This window comes from Alligator mississippiensis, chromosome 12 (genome assembly GCF_030867095.1).
Source record: "Alligator mississippiensis isolate rAllMis1 chromosome 12, rAllMis1, whole genome shotgun sequence".
Classification (NCBI taxonomy): Eukaryota; Metazoa; Chordata; order Crocodylia; family Alligatoridae; genus Alligator; species Alligator mississippiensis.
The window spans coordinates 53,408,744-53,431,404 of record NC_081835.1 but is presented as its reverse complement, the minus strand read 5'-3'; the positions used below and the strand labels follow the sequence as shown (position 1 = coordinate 53,431,404).

The window sequence follows — 22,661 nt, the reverse complement described above, 5'->3', positions numbered from 1 at the left end:
CCCTAAGGTGTTGTTTATATCCATTTTCCACCTTAGCTCAAGTGATGAACCAAATTCAGCGTGAGTTGCTTCTATTTGCACTACAGCTGAAATGCCCCAAGATATATAGTCATTTCTTCCCACTGAATTTCATTAAATTCTCTGCTTTTACAGCCATCACCAGCATAGTGCCTAAATTCCTTTATTTATTAACACCACTTGTTGCATAAGTATCAGGATAGTTATACATACACAATGCAAATGCCATGCGGTATCAATGGAAACAAGTGCAGAAGGGCACTAGCATCACCATTGTACAGTTGATCTGAGCCAGTGATTGATTGCATGACTTGTCTCAGCTCAAAGGAATGAAACCTTATTCCTCTTAGTCTTAGTCTGGTGCACCGGTGCTCACAGTTTTGCCCTGAAGCCTGGATGAATGGCATGGGGCCATCCTGCATGCCAGACTTAGTTCTCAGGGCCATGGCCTGAGGGGCTCCCCACAAGATCCGTGGGGAGTCCTACAGGCCAGATTACATGGTCCATTATCTGACCAATGTCCAAAGTGGACATTATTTGACATGTGGGCTGGGGACTGAGCATTAATCACAAACTGATCCTTGTTCTCTATATACCCATCCTACTAACTTCTCTATGGTCCACCAGGAGCAGATGTTCTACAACAATATCTGCTTTTAGACCATTACAAGGTCTTTTCAGCCTTGATTCTCTTTACTGTCTACTTTCCAGTGAGGGTTGGTAATGATCATGGTAATGTTTTCATCCCCAAAGTTAAAGGTAGGGATTTGCTACCTTTAACTAGCTCAGGAAGTTAGATAAGTCTTGATTTGCAACGGGGTATATAGTTTTTCATTTGCAAGTCAAAGTTCAACCAGAACTGAGTGAGAAATGTTACCCCGTGATGGATGCTGGATATAACAAATATTCTGTCAGCCCTAAATCCAGTGTACAAGTATCCACATGATCCAAACTGTTAAACATATGACAGATTTAGCCAAGAGAAGTGGGCTGTGGCTACTGAGCTGTTATTTCACCCTTAGCAATTGCTCCTTCAGGAAAGGCTTGAAGCATGTGGGAGAGGGCGATCTTGCATTACACTACGAGTACCTATTTCCAGGGTGATGAACAAGATGCTATGCTGAGTGTTACTATTTTGGAAACCTGTAGCGGTTCTTTCTAGTGTTTTAGCTGATGTGAAATAGAAGTACAAAAAATGTCAGGAACTGTTCATCCTCAGTGGAGTGAATGAGACATTGATTATTCTGCTTCTCTCAGAATAACTGAGAAAAATCCTGCTTTCGGTAACTGCAGTCACGCAATCCAGGTGGTGTCAGCGGCACATACAGATGCGCATCCAAAGCAGAACTGTGCCTACTGGTTGCACTTTCAAAAGAGCCCACATGATTTAATCACATAAGAAAGGTGCCGGCCAGAAACCAAAATTGGGTGGTATTGGCAGTTTTTTGTATGGTGCTGACATTTATTTTTCACTCTGAATTGGAACAAAACTGAGACCTCCAGAAATATGTTGGTGAAAAATACAAAAGAGAGAAGAGAAAAACACAAATTAGATCCCTACTGCAGAACAGCGCGTGGGATCCTTGCTAGGGCACTCACATGGGAGGCACAGGTTCAAGCTTCTGATCCAGTTTAAGTAAGGAATGGACTTGAATTTGAGTCTTCCACATTCCTTGTGTATAGCTGAAACCCCTCACTACTAGCTATTCTGTTGAAGCTGCTCTCCCTCTGACTTTGGAAACTCCATCTTGTACCTTAGAAGCCAGGCCAATACACTTCTGTAAAACACTTTGGTTTTGAAAAAAATGCATTTTTGACAGAATAATCTTTTCAGACAAATATTTGCAATCAGCTCTTCTTCGGTACGCGTGTTCCTCTGACTTATAGTGGAAATTCTGCTCCAAAGTCATTAAGACACCATGAAAATCCTATACACTGTCTCCAAATATTGTCTGTCCGAATTAATGTTCATCAGACCCACAATCATACATTCATACATTGACAATACCTCCAGACCACAGTACTCTACTAAGAATGAGACGGAATTGCACTATGAAACAGGAAGACACTAGCTAGTGTGATATACTGTACCAAACCGTTGATGCAGTTGAGCTTAAAGTGAAACATAATTTGCATTGTACTCAGTTTCAGAGAAAGACGGTGGAAGGGGAGGGGGGAAATGGTCCTGGGTACTGTTCACCTCCTGACATCAGAAACCTCCGATGCAGCATGCGAGATTGCCGTCATGAAATCCCTGATCAAGAATATGAAGCGTCTTCCCCTCTTCGCAGCTGCGTCCTGCCTCACGCCCCCAGGTCCATTTTTCTTCGTACGACGAATGATGCAGCTTTTTTTCCGGATCACATGAGGCAGGATGAAGGGGGAAAATCCTGCTAGGAACCAAGATGGGCTACAAGTTTGAATCTGATCAAGGGGAGATACAGATTGATACACTGAAGACTATATAAGAATGTGCTCACCACAAGAGCAAACATTTTTCCAGGTGAATGACTCTCATGAAGCAGCCATAAAGATGACTGAAGACTCTGTTTCAAGGAGACCCGTGGCCACTAACAAATCATATTTCTATTTCACCACTGCTTTCCTCTCTGTCTGCCTCGTGTTTGCCCTAGCAACCATCATGATCTTAATCGTTCAGAAGACGGTAAGCAATTTCCACCTTTTCTCCTTGGTTTCTTTTTCCTTCTGCTGTCAAAAGGAAGTTTCTTGTAATCAAAAAAAATCAGTCTCTTTTCTCCTAAAATCATATAAATTAGGTAGAGAAGGGGTGGGAAATGAGGGAGATAGAAACAAGCTGGATGGAACCATTTTTCCTCCAGGTATTAAATTAATTTCTTATGCACCATTAATTCTATACAAGAAAGACAGAAACATTTCATGCTCTGGGGTCTAAGTTAGCAACTGAGCATCAGGGACAACAAGACTAAAACTCTTATGGGGGCTGGATATAACATTACTAACTACTTTAGAGTTTCTTGAACTTCTCGCTGAAAACTGGAGCTGCCCACTAGAAGGAACAGGATACAGAAGTAGATAGATGATGAGACTGATCCAGCTCACCAACTCCTATCTTCCTGTGGTAGTTAATTGATTGATATGGTGCACAGCACCTCAGTGCCTATGACACCAAATATCTATATGAAATGGTAATTTACAGGAAAAAATAGAGGAGCAAAAGCACTTGATGGTCATTTCTTGAAAGCATTCAGACTTCAAAATCAGTGAAAGAGAAAGAAAAAGACCTGGTAAGAAACCGAAGGTGGCGAACAGATATTTTCTTCAGACTATGTTTGAAAGGAAATGGAAAGTCTGTTGAGGTTCAGGGATGCACAGAGGCCGTTGTAAGCTAGCAAGGGTGGCAGAAGGGAACATGCTTGAAGTCATAGTGCCAAGGCTGTGGGGAAGAACAGGAGTTCAGTTCGAAATGAGGATAGAGAGCAGTGAATGTAAGGCAGGCTAAAGGCAAGACTGTGCAAGCTTTTTAAAATAAGAGGACAGCTCTGAGCTGGGAAGAATGAGGAGCCAATGCATTTTTTGCAGGAGAGACAGCAAGTGGCCATCTTTCTTGGTTGAGTTGGTTAACAACAGTGGACAAAATCCTGGCCCTGTTGAAGTCAGTGAACATTTTGCCATTAATTGAAATAGTCTGAAGAGTTGTATAGTAAATCCAAGCTCTGGTGGGCCTATCAATATGACTTTTAGACAGAATATATTTTGGGGGGAAAAAAAAACAGCTTAAGGTCTTGGTACATAAAAGAAAGTTGACCTGAAAAACACTGACCTTCAGCAACTTGCTTTTCTTGATTTATTAAATCTAGTATGTGTGTAAATGTGTGCATGAGAGAGGGAGAAAAATTACCTACACATTTGTGAGAAAAGATATCTCTGAGGCCTGATTTGTCTCCCCATTATATCAATGTGATTAAGGAGCCTCTTAATTGAAATCAGTGTTGTTACACCAAAGTAAAACATGAATGTATTCTTGAATTCATGTATCAGAATGAGATGCAGGTATTTTATTATGATAATCAGATAGTGGTACATTAAAGCAGAGCCTTCAAATAATGGACTGGTTAATTCCTAAATTACTGCAGATATTTTACACAAAGCAGATTTCATTAGTTCTTATTAATACTAAATTTAACACTAAATTAGCTCTCCAACAGGATAAATGCTATTCCCCTAAATGCAGAGGAATGATAATATTGAAGAATTAAAGATCTTCATTTCATAAAGGAACTCACCACAACAATTTTGCAAATAGGTTTGGAGAAGGAAAAAACAGGTCATCCAAGTGTGTGATGTAGTGATTTATAAAATATTTTTTTATTTGCAAGGGGAATTTGGAAGTAAGGAGCATTATTTTCTGGTCTTGCTTTCCATGACCTGAAAAGTCCACAATCCTGTTGCATTTCCTTCAGTCCCTATCCTTGAGGAACTACTTCTTCAAGCCCAGATAATGGATGTTGACACTTTATGAGAAGTTCCTCAATGGGATGTAGTGTGCATTTGTAACACACACCTTCCTTCGTGCTCAAGCAGTCAGTGTGAAAGGTGGCAGAAACTCCTTTGATAGCTATATTTGTTTCTGAGGTTGGGTGTCTTCTGGTCTGCATACAGTCTTGGTCTACTGTACATGGTACCTCCACAATACAGGTGTTAGTTGGAAGGTCTCATCATGAGAGATACATAGATAGCTCTTTGGGTTTACTCCTATGAGGAAATGCAGACTCCCCAGCTACCCTAAAGTGACCGTACCTCTCAGGAGGGGGGCAGAATCTTATATCATCAGACTGATGAGATAATTAGATTTTTTATCTCAAGTTTTTTTCAGTTGCAAAACCACCTCATTGATGAATTCCCAGTCACTTAGTTTAGGCATATGCACCTGACGCAGGACTATGCAGGGAGAAATTCAATAAATTCTAGAGGAGGAGCTCTCAAATCATGGATTACACCACATAAAAGACCAAAATCCCCAACAATTCCAACTCATCTAAATCCAGTACAAACATTATTAAATAATATTAATCTTGGTGCCTTTTAGAACACATCAAAATTATGTAACACCCACTTCTTCAGAAAAGTGGCTTATAAAAACTTCCTGTTCAGGAAGCACAGAATCCTTGGAATCACGTCTGGAAATAGTCCACTCACTTCTTCATCATCCAGAAAAACAGATCAACTGGAAATGCAGCACCTATAGAGCTTTCAAATAAGGTCTTGTTTTTCATAAAAGTCAATGAGTTCATTAGAGGGGATTCTTCCTTTTTTTTGTTTCTGCTACAAAAAACTCCTGCCTCCCTGGCACTTCCAGTGCTGTTGTAGCCATGTACTCAGAGAAACCTGTTGGGTCAGAAATATACACTAATTATTGTGGAGCTCCTGCTTTCAGTTAAACCATTCTACTAAAATGTTTCAGCAAATATGATAAATTACGTAACTGTTTGTTGAGAGCCACCCCTAGAGTATATGCTATCAATAACCAGAGCTATACCTTGTTGCCTGACTCAGTTGGTTGATCACTCACAGTTTCAGAGGGTTTCGAAATGCTCGTGTTTTCAACCTGACAACCTCTTTATCAAAGCTCTCCAGACCTGGTACAGTAGTGATGTGAAGGATTATATGTGCATGTGCAATACTTACATTAAATGATCTAGTTTTCAAACCTGCTTTGTTTAAAGTTCTAAAATAGCTTTATCAGCCAGAATTAAGCCTGGGTCAGCAACGAACAAAAAATCACTTTTTCTTTTTCTACACCAAGAATGTCCCAAATTGCATTAATTAGCACCCCCTGGTGGGCAATCTTGAAAAAGACAGAGCAAGAAAGCGAAAACACTGGGCGGTCATGGAAAATGAAGCAGAAGACAGAGTTGCGTTTAGGAATGACCTTTTGTCATGTTAATCTGAAGTGAAGTAGAAGGCCAAGTAGATTTGCACCTTATAGGCTAACCAAAGTAAGTAGATATAAATATGTAAATATGTATGCATGCATGTATGTATGTATTAGCGCAAGCTTTCCTGGGCTGAAGCTCACTGCATCAGATGCTGTGGAAGGACATGCACACAGCAGCGTATAAGAAGGAGAGAGAAATTTAGTGTATAAGGTGAAAATCTACACTGCCTTTTTCCTGTATGCAAATTAACACCACAATCTACCTCTCTCTGCTCATGGAAAACATGCCATTTTCTTTATATCTAGAATGAAACCCTGCCATACAGAATGGAGGCATCATAGGGCTCAGCATGGGAAGACCATGCTGCTGCAATCTATACTGTAACTCTTCTGTATATACGTAGAGTCCTTCACTGCTCAAGGCTGTCAGTCCGTTCCCTTTCACCCCCACCAAAGTCATGTATTAGTATTTACTCTGGAATTGTTAATGATACCTCTTATCAGACACAGTATGAGGACTGAGAATATCATTCATTCTCAGCTCTGCCTCCAAATACCCGTGTGATTTTGGACCACTTATTTAAGCTGTCTCTGCTTTAGTTTCCATATCTATAAAATAAGAATAACCATTTTAAATATTGAACTCTCTTTGTGATCTGTGGTTGAACAAAATAAAGCACTGTTATGATGTAACTATGACAAGCACTTTGCAGCCTCCAGTGTAACAAATATAATAGGATTAAAAATTAAATGAATAGCTTAGTATGGGCCTTTATGAAGTTTATCTTTCTTAACTTTTTTTAAGTTAAGTAATAATTTGACTGGCTTCACATTCTTGTATCTGTAAAGAACAGAAATGGAGGGGACAACTGCTGTTTTCATGATTGTTTGAATCAGAGTGAAATCCTGGTCTCCTTAAAATGAATGGTAAAAAATCCATTAACCTTATTAATGCCAGATTTTGCCCCTTAATTTGCAGATAAATTGAGTGGGCACAAATTTGGCTTAAGTGAATAAGAGGAGCAGATGCTCGGGCTCTCAGGACTCCAGACCTAATGATGCTGCCCCAATGATTTTTTCCATGGGGCATTGTTTTCTAAGTGTTTTTAGATGGCTTCTATAAGAAAAATCACACGTGTCAAAAACATTTGTGAAAAGAGACCTTCAGTTCTCAGGAGCATTAGCCTGTATCCTTGTTTCTGACACTTAAAGTGAGGAATTTCAATAGCCATGAAAGTCTGGTTTGCCTGAAAAATCCCACGGACTTCATGTTGACTTCAGTGTAGCCAGAAATTCGACTTTATATCGAGTAAAAACCAGCAAATACACATGCATATCTGAATGTTCATCCAAACACTGTATTCAAACCATTTTGGTTTCACAACCTGGACTGGATGTGTTATGACAACATAAGAGCTGGACCTAGTAGGGAATATGTATTTTGGTGTTGCAGATTCTGGTTGAACCCCCCAAAAGCATTGAGGTAGACTTCAGAGCAGGCATAACAACAGTACATTGAAGTCAGTGGAGTGACACCTTTCTACAAGAGCCTTGAGTTTGACCTTGCATTCAAGCTTTCTAAAGACATATCAAAGTATGTTTCCCTTTTTTGAATGCATATTTTACTAGGGCATGTGGCAGTATCTATCATAACAATAATCTGCATACCTCACTGTTTTGTGCTGCATGATTGCTAAATTCTTATAGGCATTATTTCTTCCCAATCAGGGGATACATGACCTTCGCAGGTTCTCTCACAGGGAAGGGGGAGTGCAAGAGACATTTATTAAGATGACTTTGATTAGACAACAGATGAGGCACCAGATTGATTTAATTTGAGAAGATTTTTGAGAAGCATTAAAAAGATGGCTTTCAATGACACCTGATTATCATTTTCTCTAATGAAGCAAACTCAAATTATCCTGCTTGCTGAGTAATGATTGAGATCATTCATCATCCACACCCAAAGCTGTTACAGACAGGCTAAAATTCATTTATAATGAGATTTTCCCCAAGCTTGTACTGTACAATTTAATCTCTTTTTGCTCCTAGAGGGTAACTCTTTACATTTCAAATTATAGCATTAAACTGAATCCTTCTTGCTATGGGAAAGGAAAATAACAGCAACAAGAGCAATGTTTAGAAGCAAACACTAAAGTTTTATTGGGATGTCTACTCAATTGATGCTGAAATAAAATGCATTAGTATCTGTTATTTTCATTTATTTGAAGCCTTCCCAGGAGGAAATGTGATACATTAGTACATTTTAATTTCTTTCAAATCACCCCGATTGCATGGCAGGCAATGAGATGTCAGAATTCTTTTCCCTAACCTCCATCTCAGAGGAAAGTTTGAAAGGTGAATATTTCACACTAATGCTTATGCCTCCTTATGTCTCAATCGCTTTGAAAAGCACTCCCTTATAGGCAGGAGTGGACCCATTTCCCATTTCATTTTGCAGAATATAACTGCAGATCTAAGGTTTCCTTTTTCATGTGACCAAATTCAACAACTTTTATGTGGCCTGGTGTTTAGAAGACTGACACTTAAATCCCAGCCCAAAGATAGGGAGTCTGTACAATCTTTACAAAAATAATCTATCTATGCAGTCTCAGCTCTGCCACTGTAAAATAAGGATGACTTACCCTATGTTTTTCAGGGATGTTGTGAAGATACAGACCGTTAATCAGACATTACATAACATGAACTACATAAGAAACTAGATAGATTTCTACCTGCGTGGCACTAACATCTACCATTTGTGTTGTGTCTCAGTTAAGAGTAGCAGCAGGTAGAAATGAGTATTTCAGTTTCCCAGGTTATCATGAATGACGAGTCACTGTCAGAAATTTTGGACGCTTTCAAGCTATGTAATCCCTTTAGTCTTGAGTCTTGTCAGCTGGACCTGGTACAGTTTCAAGGGTGATGTCTGCACTGGACAGCTAGCACGAATGATCGGCACCCAAATTTAAGCAACCTGGAAATGACAGTCCATGCTGCAAACCTGCACCCACATTTCTGTGTCCTCATGGTTTCTGCACTTGTCTGTGTTGGTCTGGAGGCACCGCTCATGGCTCTGTATATTGAGATGCTCTAGAGTTCTTCCTCCGGTAAACCACATCTATTATAGGAACCATTGAATAAATGGAAGTAGCATGCAGGAGATTTGCCCTGGAAATGAAAGTGTTCTAGTCTAAGATAAAGCACAGCTCCAATTATAACCCCTACCCAAATCAGCACATATTTGAGGGTGAGTGTCTGTGTGTTGATGGGGAGGAAACACACACATGGGAACACAGGCAAAGACTACGGACTGGAGTATGTTTCCTTGTGCATTATCAGTGCTTCCTCCTCCTGCTAAAAGATAAGAACAGAGGGAAGAACCTTTCTCGTGGGGATGTTTTTTGCCACTGCTTCCTGTCCCAGGGAGAAGTAAGAGGAGAAAGGTGGGGAAAGGGAAAACATATGTTTCCTTTTGACACTTGCAATGGTATAGTTACAAGAAGCTGAGATTTTTATTTTCATCCATCCCACTCAAGCCAAAGGGAGCAGGATTTGGCACTGGCAGGGTTCCCTACTTCAAGAGGCACATTGTTATCTTCTATTCTGTGCTTCACAAACTTTGAAAAGTGAGGGTGAAATCCCACCCCATCCAGAAAGCTAGCAAGGAGCCTATACACTACTTAAGACTCAGTTTGGCTCAAAGGGGGCACTGCAGGACTCCAGTGCTTCAGAAGGCCTTGAAACAAACTTCTTAACAAGGTTCAAGTTCACCCTTGAGAAATGGAATATGATTAGAGGATAACTTGAAACTCATTCATGCCTTAAACACAAACACTCATAGATATCAGAATAAACATATGTCCCTTTCTTTTCTTTCAGGGGCCTACTCCTGAAAAGCCAGGCAATACACTTCATTTTGTGGGAGGTAAGACAATACATGTAAATGACAATAAATGCATTTTGTCTGGCTTAGAATACAAACGATATCCAACATGGGAAAAAAAAACTAATTGTGCAAATCTTAACATTTTACCCAAGCTCTCCTCTTGACGGAAAAGCCAACCCAGTGGAAAAAAAACTTGCAAATTACTTTGTACTGCCGGAAACCAATGCCTGGCTGAGGAAATAACAAGCATTTCTGAATTTACCCCAATGTGTCATTGAACTAAAGTGTTTTTACCAAACAATATGAACATTAATCTGATTATAAAGGTGTTATTATAATGGCTCACTCCTGTACACTGAGGAGCATTGGATTTCATCTGGTCTAGGAATGGGCTCGTATTCATTATTGCTTATTTCAAAACCACCTGGGGCTCAATTACCTGCCCTAGATTCAAATAGTGTTTGATTCACATTCTTATTAGTGGCTGTGAGAAAGTGGGAGAAAAGAAAAAAACAGGTAGGATAAAATGAGAACTAGAGAGAGACAAAGGATACACAGGGTGAGCAGAATTGTAAGAAAAAAATATTTTCTATTGCCTATAGTATTTCAAGAGTCTGCTCTGACTTATGCCGCTATAAATCTGGAGTAACTAGTGATTTCATTGCTATCATCTATCTTTCTTTAAGATCCCTAGCATAGTGTATTTTAGCAAGTCACAAACATTTCCAAATTACATTCACTACTGCTTCAGAAGGAAGGGAAATGTTAATACCCATTTTACAGATAGGAAACCAAAGTACAGAGATTTATAGACATTTGCACAAAACCTGTGACAAATTCAAGAGTTTAATGAAGAGCTCCTGAGCACTTCTACAGTACCTTAATCACCAGACCAGCCCTCATCCTACTCAACATTTCTACACAAGAAATAGGGCAGTATTTGGTCAAATATATATTTTATCTAATAAACTCATGTGTCCCAAAATTTCCTTAGGAACAACCTTTCCATCCATCTAGTCTTTGTAGCACTATAGATATATCTCACAGATTGTTCTTGTTTTAAAACTCAACCCCTCTTCCCCTAGAAATAAACCATTATTTTAAATGTACCAAGTTTGGGTAAAAGGAAAAATAATTAATTTGGGTTTAAATTCCAATTTTAATGCACCAGGGAAAATTCAGAAGATGTCTTTAGCTGAATTATGCTAATATGACTGAGATTGATAAACATCACAAAATAAGATTTATAATCTCCTCTCCTCTCCTTCCTGCCAACCAAACAAAGCTTGTAAATCTTACTTCTCTGTAATTGGATCACCTCTAATCTCTACACACTATTCTCAAGAAGAAGACAAGCAGGGAACAACTGAGTGAATATATGTACTGGAAGGGACTTTCTGGAGGCTAGAGCTCCAGCTGCTGTGAATATAGCCCCACTGACGTTACTGGACTTAGGTTGATTTCCAGCAGCTGAGTTTTATACTTAATTAGCAAGAGACAAATGGAACTGTAATAGTAAATGCTTTCCACTGGCAGGAACCAATGAAAAGCAGGTGCAAAGACAGAGCAAGTCAATTGATATTTGAAGCCAGAGGTAATGACACAATAATTCTCTTTAGCACAGGGGAGATTTAGCACTAATTGCAACCTTTCTTCATACCCACCACTTTATGCCAATTGTCATTTCTTATCCTGAATAACCTGGGTTTCCTCAGCATTAGTTTACAGGATATCATAGCATTAGATAAAACCCTTTCTGTCTCTTGGCCAATTAGAGTCACATGCTCTCCCAGCAATCTGCTGGTAAACTTAAATACCATGATCAGAAAGAAGTGAAGGGTAGCAGATTAGATTGATGGTTTAGAAGTAGTTTCAGAAAGCTATTAGTTACTATTAAAAAATGTTGTTCCTATTATTAAAGGACTATCTAAGTCATAGAGAATTTGAACATAGTTAAAATGCATAGAATGTCTTACTGCTCAAGAAGACCAGAAGACCAGATTTGGTAGAAAGAGGAAGACCAGATATATTAGACCAGATATGGTAGAAGGAGAAGACATCTATAAGGAACCATTCTTTTGCTATTTGATGGATATGGTCAATTAAAAATGTAAAGAAACATTGATGTGTCAAATCAGCACTGGCAGGAACTGAAGAAAGTCCTTAGCATAAAAAATACAGCATAATACCAAATATCTGTGGTGTGTTAGGATTGCATGATAAATATATCACAAGAGCACTGCATGAATTGGAAACTGATTCTTTTACAAAAGCATGGGTCCTTCTCAAAACAACACTGCTGGGACCTTCAAAAATACTGAGGAAGTAGATAACACTGTTAATTTAGGGATGTTTTATTCTAAATTTAAACCCACATTAGTAACTGTGTCCCTTCTAAGAGGCTGGATGCTGGAGGGAACTGGTGATAATAATACTGATGTTGATGGGCCTGATTCTTGTTTTACCTAAAGCTACTTTGTAACATATTGATTCATAGATTGTTCGGACCTCACCAGATCATTGGGTCTAGCCTCTCCCCCAGCACTAAGCAGGAAAGACAATTGGGGTCAGGTGACTCCCAGCTAGGTGACCGTCCAGTCATCTCAATTATGTTTTTAAGTGCCAGTGATTTATTTTTTTTTTCTCAAAAGTTAAAGCTCCTCTATATAACTAGAGTAGTGCAAATTGGCAGCATAATATATGATAGTATGTATTTTGTGTATACAAAAATACCTTATGCAGTTCACATACAGAGTAATAGCGTCAAAGTTGTAAAGTAAAAAAAAAAAAAATCCAACATTAGAAGCATCAGATGTGTATTTCCCCGTGCAGCCAGAATTCTGTCCTTTTGTGTTTGTGTCTTACGCATCGAGGGAAGTGGATATAGTGGAAAAAATGACAGATGATCATGCAAATAAAGGGTATATCATATGTGAATACACAAATAAACAGATATAGCTATTTTTCTAAGTCAATCCAGTGGCGTTAAACATGTACAATCAAATTTCACTTCACATTTCATTTAGGTTCCATATGCTGTTGTCTATCACTAACTAAATACCAATAGGTACTTAAAAGCCATTTATGGAGGTGAATATATTCCTTACTTAACTGTCAGTCCTCAATGGATAAGTTTGAATCCATCTGCAGACATTTACTTGAGAAGGATGCATTGCCAGCTAATTAAATGTTTATCTGAAAAAGTGCCACCAATCATCTTGAAATCTCTTTATACTAGTTAGTAGAAAGGCACAAGCAACAGGGGGAAAAATCTTATTAAATAATCATTCATGAAATGCGGTCTTTGTATTTGTAGAATCCATTTCACATTTAGGATGCATTTTCTATGTTCATTCATGCTGTTCTGCATAATAACTTCCTGCTTAGCAACTAGGGGCTTGTGGTGTTCAGCTCTCACTGCCTCCCCGACACACATGCCCCTCTTTAGAGCTCCCTCTGAGGTCTATGTCCCCTTCTTGCTGATCTTTTGTTATTCCCTGGGTCTTGAAGACATGGCACCAAACTCTGCTCTCATTTACACAAAATTAAACCTGGAAATATATTCCCGTTTCTCTGAATGTGAAAAACTGAGCTGCAGTAGCTGTGGAGGACCAGATTTTTAAACATGATTAGTTACCCATCTTATTATTTCAAAGGGTGTAAGATCCCTGAATAAAAACTTGGCCCCGAGTGCTCAGGAACTACATGCCAAATTCTGATTTCCCTTAGACCACAATAAATCAGAATGAAGTCAGTGGAGTAATTCCAGATTTACAGGAATATAGTTGAGAGCATAAAATGGTCTCATGAGCTGGAATCAAGTCTCCTTTATACCAGTGGAGTTATATGCACCAGTTATTCCAATGGTGCATGTGGAAGCCAAATTAAATTGTAGGGTGGTAGACTCTTTACAGTATCGGACCAGGCCAATAGACATGGATAGTAGTAGAGAGATTGCAGCTCTATAAAGTCTGTGCATTTATATATATACTGTGAAGGAGACAAAATTACATTGCAATGACTTTAGTACTCAGATTGGTGGACAAGTTTGGTATTGCCCTCTAATAGCTTCCCAAATCACAATCAGATAAATCAATTTATCCACGAACCTCTGGTTTTTTTTATTAAAAGAGCCTCAGAACATGGGTTGTGTCACTCAGTTTAAAATTTGGGCAAGTTTAGACTTGCAAATGCTAGGAAGAATGTATCAGAAAGCTTTGGTTTCACTTGGCACCAAGCTTACCTTCGTGACCAAAAGTATATGCTTGTTCAGGTAGAAGATGAAGACAGATAAATTCAAACTGGAAATAAAGCACAAGTTTTTCTAAGTGAATGTGATTAATTGTTGGAACAAACTGCTAAGGGAGGTGATGCATTCTTCATCTCCATCTCTTCAGATTAAGAGTGAAATCAAGAGTTACAGGGCTCAATAGAATAACTGGCTTAAATGATATGGCCTCTGGTATACAGGAAGTCAGATAGGACAACAGAATGGACTTTTTTGGATTTTTAAAACCAGTATCATATAAGCTGTTTTTTTTAGGAATACAAGGTTTTAAGTGAATGGAGATTCAGAAGACATTTTTTTTCAAACCTAGAAGAGAAGATGAAATAATCAATTATATTGTTACTATTGTGGGATTAGGGTGCTGTTGCAGCTGATAACATTAAATATTATATTGCATTGGAACTTCCCAATGAAAATATCCAAAACCGTTTTTATCTGTTGCTCTCAAACTGCTTTATAAACCCTCTCAATATATCCTAGTTATGGGTGAAGAAATAGATGCAGAGGTGGTGAAGTGATTTTTCCAAAGTCACCCTTCACAGTCAAGAACAGCATGAGTGCCTGGTGCTTCCTGAATCTGGGGGGCACCGGCAGAAGCTGCTGATCCTGTCAGGGGGGGCACCAGCCCTACCAACAGCATCAGTGTCAGACATCGGGGGGCACGTGCACACCCACGCACCCCCTACCACTCGCCTGTGAAGAACAGAACTCCCTCCTCCCATGCTGTGCCAGCAGTAGCATAACTGGGGGGGGGGGCAAATGGAGCAGCTACCCTGGGTGTTGCCTTTGTGGAAGGGCTCCAAAAAACAGCTGTGACCACCGTGGCATCTGATTGCACTTCTGCAATTGGCATGGCAGTAGCTGGTGCTGCCCCACATGTTATAGAGTTGCCCAGCTACACTCCTGTGTGCCAGTATCCTCTTCTTTCCACTAGACCTTGTGGCTGCCTTTTAATCAGCTGTCTGGTGACTCGGTTTACATTTCTGTGCAAGTACCTGTATGCATGTGCAAATATCTGGCTTTCAAATTCTTCCTACTTTGAAGATGTGTTCTATTGAATAACATGGCTTGATGAAGGACATGTGATGCCTGAAGGCTTGTCCAACAGCTCTCCCCATCATGCAGATGGTCCAGGAAAAGACATCACAAAAAGCCCTTGCCTCCCAGACATTTCCTGAACTATCATGGCTACTACAGCACTCAAATCATACTTCGAGTAACACCACATTCCTCTGTAACACAGCCTTTTTCTTGTGCAGCTGGTGAAATCTGAGTCCTGTACTCAACAACAGTGCAAAGGAAGCTGCCCTTTAGCTGATGGCCGTGCCATAGCAGATCTGTTGGGTGTGTCAAATAGGGAGCCTTAGGTAGTCTGGAAAGAGCTGCACCTGGCAGGTAGATATCACATCCCTGAGGAGTGATTCCCTTGAATGCTAGCATCTAACTTGATCACAGCAATTGTAGTAATGGTAGTACAACTATTGAGACTCTCCTGACATAAATAGCTTCTTCGGAAATACTAGATATGGCTTCCATTTAGGGCTTCCTTCCCCCTGTCGCAGTGTGCTGTAGTTCTGTCAATTGAACAGGGCATGAATGCAGCTTGCAAAGGTTTTCAACATTTAGCCCCAGACTGTGGCCTCCGGCTTAGTATAATTTACTTTGGTTTAAAACCAATGCAGGAAGAGGATATGGCCAGAGGCTTGAAAGTGCACATCGATCTCTGCCTAATGTTGAACATCCTCATATTGGTTTTACAATCACAGATGTCCCCTGACTTTCCTTACAGCTGATTTACAATGTGAACCAGAACAATTAACAAGAGAAGCAAAAGTGGGAAGTGATTGCAAGCAGCCCCAGCCCAGCCACCTAAGCTCAGGAAATGCTTATTTACAACTAGGCTTTGTTTTTTCCATACCTGGTTTTCTCAGAACTACAGCTGATGTCACCAAATAAATATTTCTTTTAAAACTTGCTGACGTCAATGAAGGCAAGTTCAGGCATGCAAGCAAAAGGTACAGTCACTTCAGCTCAGAGCTGATTGTGAGAGATGAATATAACTCATGAAATACACAGCTCCTTGAAAGATTAGGTTATTTATGTCAAGACAGCTTTTTTTTGCCGGCTCAGCAGAACTTGCAGGGATGGAGATTTAAATGTCAAGCTGTGCAGCAGTGGGGGTTTTTTTGGTTGTGTGTGTTTTTTGGGTTTTTTTTTTGGTTGTGTGTTTGGGAGCTGAAGGGCAGGGGGGTGTTGCTTCTTTGTTTGGTTTGGTTTGGTTTGGTTTTTGTGGCTTTTTTCTCTCTTGCTCTGTAAAGTAAATCCCACTGAGTTCCTGAAAAAAGCAAATTCTATTCTCCCTTCTGCAGGCTAGGCAACATTTTAAAGATCTAATCCTATTAGGATTGTTAGTATAAAATATGTTTCAGAAGGAGTTTTTTCTATACCGCATGTATTTTTATAGAGAACGTATGACTGGTAGCTCCCAACACTTGCCACAATTGCATTAAACAGTGAGAGTAACATCTGATAATGTGAGATTTATTCCTCTGACTGGAATGGCCAATGCGTTCTACAGAGGTTAGGTTCCCAAATCCCACTAAATGTCGGTGTACAAAAGGCCCCAAACTCCCTTTGACTGCTTGAAAATGTTTAGCCTCTGTGTTTCTGTCTAGTGTTATTTCATTACGTTCATTCATATGTTCATAACCTGCCTGACCCTTGAAAGATATGCATGTATACACCTGGTCAGTCACTAGGATTACAGATACCTACTCAGTTGCTCCCCACTTGACCCTGGCCCTGATAATCTTCTATAATTCTACAATCTTTTAAAAGCAAGGCTGAGTGGAAGTAACTACATCAACTGCAGTGGAGCTACTCTAGCTTTAATACTGTTGTAAATGAACACAGTGCTTGGCAATATTATAACAATCGTCAAAAAAAATTATGCCAGCTTTACCCAGGATAAGTTAAAGCATTGGACAATTTAAGTGACTTGTGTGAGGTTGCAAATCTTGGACCAAATTCTCTGTTGATACAAAATGGCACAGCTCCCTTAAAACAGGAGAATTTAGCTCCATAGGGTCAGATTAAAACATAGGATAAAGGAACCTTGACTCTCATCCCAATAGACACACTCCTTCCATATTCGTCTTAGAACCAAGAGGTGTTTTCTTTATGCCTTATGTAATTCTTTGTGATCTAGACCAGTGATTAAAAAAAAAACTGGCCATGAACTCCTTTACCTTGCAAAATATTGCTGTTCGTATCCCCTACCCCCAACATGCCCCTGCTTCTTCATTTCTTAGGAATGATATGGACACCAAAGTCAACACAATACTCGTTGCATGTTGATCAATCAGAAGCTCTACTAGCATTAATAAAATGTAGGCATGTACCCTCTAGCAAAGAACCATGTATCCCCAGGGGGTATGCAGATGCCAGTTTGAAAACCACTGGTCTAGACAAAGAACAGACAACGCAACATGAAATCAGCAATCATCCATCTGGATATATTGACTAATGATACACTGAGATATATTTCCTAGAATATTTGTCCTGGTTGATTACACCCAAGTGTAACAAAAGCTTTCACAGCAAGTACACAAAAAGGAGAGATGCAAAATCTTTCCGTTTTACGTGCTTAAAGGAATGAAAATTAGCAGAGATGTCAACAAAAGGATAATACATGAAAGCGTCTTTTGTTAAGGGAGTTTAAGCCTACAAACAGCAGATTTCAAACAGCTAGCAAGTGAAATTCAATCATTTCAATATTGATTGAACTCAGCTATCAAGTACTTCCCTTCAACCAGTAGGGGGATCTGTTCTCCTGCTTTTCAGGAACGGGCCAAAGAAATACTGTACTCTAGGCTGCAGTGTCTGGTTCATCTCCAGTAGCATTCATGAGAAAAACTCAGTTGCGTAACTTTTTAGCACTGCATCGCGCTTGTAAAGCATCCATTTCTCATTGTCTCATCATGAAAGAACCAAACACACTGTGTATGATGGAGATGATGGGAAAAGGAAATAAGAAGGGAAGAATCACCTAATACAATTTAGGAACCCACTGCAACATTTATACTGGGTAATGGACCTTGAAAAGTTTACTGTCCTCTTTACCGTCAGTCCTTTAACATCTTCCACCTTCTATGTACTGGTCCATCATGATGAGAGAGCTGTGGTTTTTGATAGGATAATAAGGAGAAAGTAAATTTTGGTTTATTGATGGCAAATGAGTGGTTTATGGAAGTAGAAGGGAGGGCACCCAAAGGTCTTATGAGTAAAAATTCTCAAGCACATTTTGTTGGATTTCACTGACCTTTCCCATGACACATTCTGCCTCAGCTTCAGTTTCTGGATTGGTTTAAGGTGCTTGCACTGTGAATCCCAATTCCTCTTTCACTATTACTATGTTTGAAAACACTTCTATAAAATTAAAATTGTATTGTCTGGTATAACCACCAGCAGCCTTCAGGACTAAATGGTCAACAAAAGTCACATGCGGATCTTTGAGCCTACCTTTTTTCTCCCCTAATTACAAAATGTAAGTTAATGTTTTCCTAAGAATCCAAGTTTGAGATACTTAAGTCCCATTTACATAAGTATATTCTTGTCTACATGAAAGAGCAGTACTTCATTAATAACTTTGTATAAATAATGAAATAATCATTGGAGCAGGGACCATGGGCAGATTTAGGATTTCCTGAGAGGGAGTGTGACACACTACCCTTCTACTGTGGAGGGGTGGAGGTGATGCATGGCTGGAGTCCTCCAGCTGGCAGGGAAAACTGGGGAGCTGGTCATGGTGCAGACACATGATAGGGGGACCTACCTACCACTCCTACTGTCCCCAGAGCCCCTCCTGCCTTGCTACAGCTGAGGGGTAACAGGAGCACCATGCCTAGCTAGGGGCAGTGGTGGTGGCACACAGCTCCTCCTTCCAGTGCCTGCTCCCTGTCTGTCCCCTTTCCCCACTCCCCTAGGGTTGCCAACCCTCCCCGATCTGCTGGGAGTCTACTGGAATCAGCATCCATCTCCTGGTGACTATTGAAAGCAAACTAGGAAAGTGATATTGTGAACGGGCTGAACAGTACAATTAATTACATTATGTCATGTTGGGGGGAAAAAACCTCCCAGAATAGCTTCAGTCAGAGTTGGCAACTCTCCCCTCCCCAGGTGTCCCCTGCTGGCTTAGAGCAGGCCCTAGAAAGTAGAGCTGTGCATCCACCTCTGCTCTCTGCACAGCGGCTCCCTGCAGCCTGTAACTGGAGCAGGGCAGGAGTGGATCTGGGCTTCCCCCTACACCCTGGGTGCCTTGGAACAGCAGTAGTAGAAGGAGGGGTGTGACTGCTCTTCCACCTCATCCCTGGATCTGCCCCTAGCAGGGACTTAAACCCAGGTCTTCCACCTCTGAAACCAGTGTTTTAATCATGTGCCTCCCTCACTTTGACCCTGGCCTGCCGGCTGCAGAATCCAAATGAGAATTCAAACTGTATGGGGTCTAGCACCGTTACAAATATGGGTTACACTTGCAGCTCCCCTAATTTCAGTGGAGTTGAACCAAGGAAGAATCTGTCCACTTCACTACAAAACTGAGCATGCATATACCACAACTGGAACCTAGAGGAATAAAACTGTGTTGAAGACTATGAAAACTGGTTGTCTGACTTGGGGAGGAGAACTGACAGCTGATTATAACGGTGTGACATAGAAGATGACAGTGAATAAAAACGAGTAGTAAACTTATGGTGGAAATGAAAACAGAGTGATTATTTACTCTTTTGTTTCCTTCAGGAAATGATTCAGAACTCTTTTTAAGAATCCTAAAGAATGTTCCATTTAAGATGGCTGCTGCATACATGAGAGGTCAGTGAACGAGCCCGACTAACACAAGCTTTTTTAACAAATAAAAAAGATTATAAAGCCAGTTTAAGATTTTCCATCAAAACATTTTGTATTGACAATTGTTTGGGGTTGTTTGTTTGTTCGATTAAATGGATGAAAGAAGGGGGTGGAGAGGAGAGATACAGTTTTGTAAGTTTGGGGTGTGTGAGTTTATCTACACCCCTGCCCCCCAAGAATGAATCCTTTTTGGTGTTGAGAAATAGCAGTCTTTAAATGCTGATGAACACAAAAGCTGGATGCATGTATATCTGTATTGCTATTCTTTTGCAATCCAAAAGTTCAAAGAAACATCTTGACTGCATTAGTTTGTACTGGGTGGGTTTCCTAGCTATCTCCATAGTATGGAGGGGAGCTGCCTGGTTCAGATTGGTAAGGGAGGATCCATTGTTGGTGTTTCCTCTGGAGATCCACAGAATACATGGCCACTATTTACCAGCAAATGAGTCCAGCAAGTTCTCAGTTCAGTGTTTAATTAGTATCTCTCAGACTGTGGGATCCTGGTAGTTCATTCAGTGATGCAGTTGCTTTTCTTCCTAGCATTAAAACCAAATAATACAGAGCTGAAATGGACTGAGTATGGTGTTCGTCAAGATATCCAGATCCACGAAGGGATTCCAGTGATCCAGACACAGGGCCTTTACTTGATCTTTTGCCACTTGAACTTTAATATACACAACTGCTCAGGCGACACAATAGACATAAAACTGCAGATGTTTGTGAACGGTGATCACAGAAGGCAAACAATAGACACGCTGTGTACATCAAATGAGGTCTCTAAAAGGATTTACAAGGAGTTCTTTCAACTTTTTCTGGAGTACCTAAATGTGAATGACCGAATATCAGTACAAATTGATAAGTACCAGTATTTGGATTTTGCTGTTCTTCCCAATGAAAATGTTCTTGGGGTCTTCAGGTACAGTAATTAATATAATGTGACGATTGCCTTATTTCCTCATTACGGCTCAGAATATCAATAACTTGACTCTGGACAATACCTTATTTAAATTGACACATTTTACTTCATCACTAGGGTAAACAAGGAACTTTCAACATGAAATCAAAAAACACTGCAAAGCATGATCCTGATAGATGTAGTAAGACACTGAACTTTCTCAGGGTGGGATAGCCCTGCTATAAAAAACAAAAAACAAAAAAAAACCACCTATTATTACAAGACTGTCTGGCAGGAATGAGACTATCAAATAACCAACAAGCAAGGCAATGATTCCCTAAAGCAACATTACATAAAAACAAACAGGCAAAATCCCAACCAGACTCTAAAAACAATGTTCCATGTTGAGATTAATCTGCTATCTTCCATGCAAAGAAACAGCTGGCCAAAATGATTATCGTGGGGAGACGGAGACATCTTTTCATCTGAACTACTTACTTGCATAGTATTTTGAACTACTCTTTCCAAAACTAACAGTCAAGACTCATGCCTAATGCTTTCTTTACAACTATAGCAACTTTAAATCTGTGATTAGCCTTCAACAGAATCATTGAATGTACAGATAAGAAGAAAATATGGGAAGAGACAAAGTGGAGTCCAGAAGTCAAAGTACTGTGATGGGATGGAGGAGACCTGTGCTCCCTGCCACCTTCTGCTACTGGCTTTATGTGCGATTTTGTTTTCCATTTGATTGTTGTATTAAAATCATTAGCTCTTTGGGACAAGTGCTAAATGTTTGTATTCTGCCCAGAAAAAAGGGCACCCTGATCTCAAACATGGCCACGAGGGGCCCCAATATTAGCAAATATTAAATTAATAATAATCTGGATCATGTGCAATATAAGAGTAGTCCCTTACAATGCAAGTTCTAGTGCTGTTTCCAGTCCAGTTTTAAAAGGACATAAATGTATATCAAACTTGCTTATCAGGGTCTTAGAAAAGGAACAACCCACATTTAATGTGTGAAACTTTGTGACCAGCTGTCTGAATTCCCATATTTGAGAAAGTTTGGTTATGACCCACTACAAAGATAGTCCTAAATTCTCTATGTGTGTGAAATAATTGAAAAATGTTTGCTAGAAATTGAATTTCTATAACAATGGGACCAGCAGATATCGAAAAGTAAAGAAAGATCAGCTCTTTTATCGTTACAAGTCTATTGGTGTAAGCCTTTTCTAAACTGACTGTGTTTGTTTTAATCACTTGACTAGAGCCGGGTAAACTATTAATAACAACCCATTTATACAGTGAATTTAGCTCCCTTTTGTATTTGGATTATTCCCAAGCAAAATTCAAATTTTACTAATTGTTTTATTATTCAGGTTCATCTAATGAATGGTTTGTATCCAAAAATATGCATAACTTACTCTTTGTGTCATGTGACTGATCGCATAAGTCATAAGATGTTTTTATTTCCCCCTCACTAGTTGGGTAACTTCCAAACACAAAAAGTGCTTTCAAAATGCTTATGTCGAACATATCCAGTTAATTCATGCAAATTTGTAATTGCACAAGTATACACATACAATTATGTGTTTATGCAACAATTAACAAAACTTTTCCTGTTTTGATGTACAGTTTCAAAAAATGAATAAGAGGGATTCCAGGTACCTTAGGAAGAAATTCCTCCACCGCATCTTCTTTTTATCAAAACCAGTACATTTGTATAGTATTTCCTAGCTCTGTACAT

At 39.7% G+C, this 22,661-nt stretch overlaps 1 protein-coding gene across 1 annotated transcript; it reads left to right on the top strand.

Moving 5' to 3' along the window:
• Positions 1-2,457: 2,457 nt before the first annotated feature.
• On the top strand, positions 2,458-22,251 carry TNFSF8 (TNF superfamily member 8). The gene is made up of 4 exons (XM_059716009.1): positions 2,458-2,683; positions 9,818-9,863; positions 19,909-19,980; positions 20,557-22,251. The coding sequence occupies exons 1-4, from the start codon at positions 2,489-2,491 to the stop codon at positions 20,943-20,945; spliced, it is 702 nt and encodes a 233-aa protein (XP_059571992.1). The 5' UTR covers positions 2,458-2,488; the 3' UTR covers positions 20,946-22,251.
• The last annotated feature ends 410 nt before the right edge of the window (positions 22,252-22,661 follow it).

Excerpts from the sequence above, each read along its gene's own strand:
- TNFSF8 (XM_059716009.1), top strand. The coding sequence starts at position 2,489 with ATGTGCTCACCACAAGAGCAAACATTTTTCCAGGTGAATGACTCTCAT. Across the intron at positions 2,684-9,817 it reads TCTTAATCGTTCAGAAGACG|GGGCCTACTCCTGAAAAGCC; the intron begins GTAAGCAATTTC and ends CTTTTCTTTCAG. Across the intron at positions 9,864-19,908 it reads TACACTTCATTTTGTGGGAG|GAAATGATTCAGAACTCTTT; the intron begins GTAAGACAATAC and ends TGTTTCCTTCAG.